General features: G+C 42.4%; 1 protein-coding gene across 1 annotated transcript; it reads right to left on the bottom strand.

The window, feature by feature from the left end:
- Nucleotides 1–205: 205 nt before the first annotated feature.
- LOC122935457 (52 kDa repressor of the inhibitor of the protein kinase-like) lies at nucleotides 206–2512 on the bottom strand. The gene has a single exon (XM_044291223.1). It carries the CDS (start codon nucleotides 2510–2512, stop codon nucleotides 206–208), a length of 2307 nt encoding a protein of 768 aa, XP_044147158.1.
- Nucleotides 2513–5095: the final 2583 nt, after the last annotated feature.

Here is a 5095-nt window from a genome sequence, read left to right on the forward strand (position 1 = left end):
ACATGTAACTTTATTTAACAGTTTTGGAGACCTTTTCATCAGGAGTTTGTATACCGATTATAGAACAGAATATTCCCAGACAAAACAGTAACACACAATGCCCAATTATGTGTAAAAAGGTAGACATATACTGATAACAGTGTCACTTTACAAACACTAAAAGCAACAGACACATCACATTTGTACATTAAATAACATGAATAATTTACAGAATTAGATCAATTCTGCGTTTTCCTTGCTTTGCAAATAGCTCAATTATTCGGTCAGTATTCACAGGAACATCTCTATGAATGTAAAGCAAACTCAATCCATTTAATCTTTCCTCTGACATTCGTGACCGAAGCCATGTTTTTACACGACGGAGGGTTGAGAATGATCTCTCTGCAGAGGCCACGCTTACAGGTAGAGTTGCTAAGATCAGAAGTAAACTTCTGATGGTTGGAAAGAGGTCCTTGTCGCACACATCTAAAACTTCAAGGACTGTTTGTAGAATTTCATTGTTTTGGGATAACTCCCTTTTCCACTTTGTGAGCCAGAGACAAATTTCTCCCTGAAGTAATGTCTCCACTATCCTAAGGCTACCATCAGCTAGAAGAGGGTGGAAACGGTTTGATAAAGAGTGGACAGCAATAGGATCCATGGTTTCAATTTTGATTTTTACAATTACGGGTTGCATCAATATTTGAATCTGGAAACACTGCATTGAGTTTTCTGGCAAACGAGCTTTTATATTGTTAATAATGTTATCCAGCAAAGGAATATACAAAGATTTCCTGTAGAATTCTTCAGATGATCCTGCATTGTAATTTGATCTGTGCACTTGTCTTTCTACAAGACGTGGCAATTTTAGTTCCACTCCAAGTTCTGAGGCCAATTCTGTAGCCTCCATATGCAAAGTGGAAAAGGTCTGATCAGCGTTATATCGCATATTCTCCAGGGTTGTCATTGTGACATTCAGACATTCAGATGCGCTTGTCAAATCAAGTGTTGGAGATTGAAGAAAACGACTAAGAGGTAGTGTTACTTTCAGAACATTGATAAGTGATATCAAGGAAAATTTAAATTCTGCACTGCACAAAGAATGGATGAGAGTAGAGGCTGATGAACTAGAGCTTGAGCATTTCCATTGAGATATTGCTGATAGTGCACTCACCACTTTAACTAGTTCATCTCGAAATCTTATAAGAGAATCATGGCGCTCTACCCATCTAGTTTCACAAAGACTGGTCAGTTGAGAGCCTAACTCCTGCTTTAAAACAAAATTTCGCTTTGCTGACTGGTTGAAAAATGAAATGGTTGATTTGACCACTGCTACTGCATTGCGAACTGCTGAAACTTGTGAGGACTTTGAAATTGAATTGTTCAGAGAATGGTTGTAGCAAGGACATCTGCAACTGTTGGGTGCTGCTTTAATAATTTCTGAAACAGCGCCAGCCACCTCTGAAGACATAACACTGCAACTGTCTGTTCCAATGCCAACACAATGAGTGATATCCAGGGAGAGGTCTTTGATCAGCTGGATTACCATCTGGCCTAAAACCTGTCCTGTAAGCCTTAGTTCTGAATCTGAACTATCCAATCCGGACTCACTCTGAGTTGCAAATTCATAGGCATCTACGAATTTTATAAAATCTTCACGAATAGATCCATTGTAGACACTAAAGTTAAGTGAAAGCTGTTCTATATGTGAAATATCTGTAGTTTCATCAAATATTACACTAAAATAGCAAGCCTCTTTAATTTTACCAACAATTATATTGCAGATTTCATCACCACAACACTTGATTAAATCATTTTGTGTGGATTTTGAAATGTACGTAGCACGTGAAGATGCAGTAAGGAGGTGCTTCTCTAACATTTTGTCTCCAGATGCAACACGGTATCTCAGCAATTCCCGAAAGTTCCCTTCATTCACGTCCGGAGTGGAGTCATCCATTAATGCACCATCATCTCGGTGGCCACGTAGAGGTATAGTTTGTCTACCCAAGAATATAATGGACTCAATGATAGGATGAATTCGCTCTTGGTTCTCCTTCACCTTCTGAAGACGATGTGAATTTATTTGATTGACAATTTCATTGTCAGGGGAATGGTAGGTTTTTAAAAATGCTTTTCCTTCGGTTACACTCTCCTGGTGATAAACTAGTCTTGCATGGACTTCCAAATCTCCTTCCTTACCCTTAAGCTTTTTAAAATTCGTAAGGGGCTCAGTTACCAATTTTCCAAGTGCCATGCCTTTGTTATGACCACCTTTACGATGTTGTGCAAACAACGCACAGTACTTGCAGAACAAACCCTTCTTAACAGCTGAATATACTATCCAAGGAAAACTGTCAATATGTTGTTTTGACAAGTATCGTTTGATTGTACGAGTTTCTCCATTTTTGGAAGTAGTGTTCTGAACAGAGAAAGGAAGCTCATATCCAGGAGGAGGTTGCCATGGATTTTCCAGTAACAAGCATTTGGTGAAGTCATTAATTGTTTTCCCAAGATGTGTGCCAATGTCATTCATTAGGATACTGGCTGTTTGAGGTGGGGTATCAACAGACAGTGGCAACACAGAATCCGTTTGACAAGGTATTGGCTCTACGCGTGACTGTGTACCAGAACACGAAGGGAGACTAGTGTCAGTTTCTATAGTTGAAGTGCTTTCTAGTACAGGCTGTGCTCCTGTTGATTTTTTTGCGCTAGTACTGAAGAAGGAATCTATAGTCCTGCTATTCACCCTTTTCTGGCTCATTTTGCGCTTTCTACAATTAAATCACAAAAGAGCACACCTTGTAAAATAATTGTAATTGGCTTGCTAGGACATCATGCCTACATCCATTATGTTATATCATGATAAATAAATGCAATAGCATTAAAGTAACTTGTTTAAAGCACAATAAAGCTAGCCTTCTAATGTAATTAATTTTGCCAAAAAAGCTTGCACTCTACTTCAGATATCAATTAAAGCTCATTTAACATCTGTGTTTAATAGATCGGTCAGTCTAGGTACAACGGGTTTGATAATTTAAGGTAACCCCCCCTCCCCACAGTCTGTCGCTCACTGATAGCAAGCTCAGGCTGGCAAGGCAACTTGAATTGTGCTAAAGTGGCTGGGCTAGGGCCATTTTAGTGAACTCTTATAGTGTGACAGTCAATTTGCATATGGTCAAGCCGGTGTCACGGAAGGTGTACAGAAAACTAGAAGACACAAATGAAGATCCGACTGACTTGATCCAAAACTAAGGAACAGGAGGGTAAGCCCTGTAAGAGCCCTAGCTCTCTCCCTTACTGCTCAGCCTATGCAAAAATCTCAATGGTAGAAAATTGCATATCCTCGTTCCTCGACTGTATGACACCTGAACACCCTATAATAGTGAGGGGACACGCCCACCCGCTACCTACACTTAATACGGAGGGAGTCAGGGTCACCTAGGATCAAGCCCACAGGCAAACAGAAATAAAGAAAACAGACTTATCTTGTGGATGCAGTAGTAACAGCTTCTAGCATCAGTACACTCCAAGAAGTTGTATAAACCGCAAAGTGATGCAGTATGGGAAGGGATTTAAAGGGATGCAATCAGTGCAACTATATGACAGCTGAGAGAGGCTAACGAGATGAGAAAACGAAAGCAAAACAAACCTCAAGTAGGAGGTTCTGAAGAACATCTGTCAGAGCTTCTCAGATGTCTGGTGGTGACAGCCGGCCATTAGGCCATAATGTCACTATGGCCTAATGGATGGCGTGACCACATGCAAATTGAAGCTTTAGACTATGGCCAGTCAGTGGCTCTAACTCTATGGAGTAAAAACCCCTTTAGGTTTAATACACTAAAGCAGGGATGTCCAACCTGTGGCCCTCCAGCTGTTGTAAAACTGCAACTTCCACCATGCCCTGTTGTAGGCTGATAGTTGTAGGCAGTCTGAGAATGCTGGGAGTTGTAGTTTTGCAGCAGCTGGAGGGCGACAGGTTGGGCATGCCTGCACTAGAGAAAAGTAAAACCACAATCTGTGAAAGCCTCTCTAGGCAGGAAGGTACTCCCAACTCTTCTAAGTCCAGACGTTGAGCTCTTTGGCCAGTTCAGGCACAACTAGAAACGTTCTCCAGCCCTGCCTTTTTTGGGATTTCAAAATTTCTCTAAGGATGTGGTCCCCGACATACAGGATGTCTTTTCCTTTTACTCCAAGTAGGTCACAGTGTCTGAGGAGCCTGAAAAGCAGAACATTCCAATTAAGCCAGCCCTGGGGGTAACTTACTCACTGACTTATAGCAGTGACACAGAGAAAGCATCACCGACCTCCTGAGTACACTGCACAATGCTGGTGTGGGTCTGTGTAAGTTACAATTCGTAGCACTAGCATCCCATTATCCTAAAAATTAAAATAGAAATCAGTGGCCACCTTTTATCTACAATAGAACTGTAAAGCTTGCCACGGATGTATTCATTATAGATATAATACAACAGCCTCATAACAGGTCTCTTTTCCTAAACATTCAAGTGAACGGAGCATAGCCATGGCGCCATGCCCAGGCCAGTTGATACAAGTTGTGACGTCACTCGGCCTGCGGTAAACAGTGAGAAGGCCGCGGCGCTGCTGGAGAGCCACTGCCTTCTCAAACAGCTGATCGGCGGGGGTCCCGGGTGTCGGACCCCCACCAGTCAGATGCTGATGATCTATCCAGAGGATAGATCATCAGTTTAAACAAAGTGCAGTACCCCTTTAAGGGTCCATTCACACGTCCGCAATTTCGTTCCTCATTTTGTGGAATGGATTTGCGGACCCATTCATTTCTATCGCGGATCCGCACTTCCTGGTCCGCAATTCCGATCCCGAAAAAAAATAGAACATGTCCTATTCTTGTCCGCAATTGCAGACAAGAATAGGCATTTTCTATTAAGTGCCGGCGATGTGCGGTCCGGCGTCATTGGTTGCTAGGGAGCGCACTGCATCATAGCAACCAATGACGCCGTGCGCTCCTGCTCTCAGCAGGAATCCCCAGGCCGCGGTTCCACAGACTGCTCATGGCCGTGAAAAACGGCCGTGTACATTCGGCCTAAGGCTTTTGATTTCACTGACGCTGCGGCTGACTGACGGACCCTTCACTACT

Source organism: Bufo gargarizans, chromosome 4, assembly GCF_014858855.1.
Source record: "Bufo gargarizans isolate SCDJY-AF-19 chromosome 4, ASM1485885v1, whole genome shotgun sequence".
Taxonomy (NCBI): domain Eukaryota; kingdom Metazoa; phylum Chordata; class Amphibia; order Anura; family Bufonidae; genus Bufo; species Bufo gargarizans.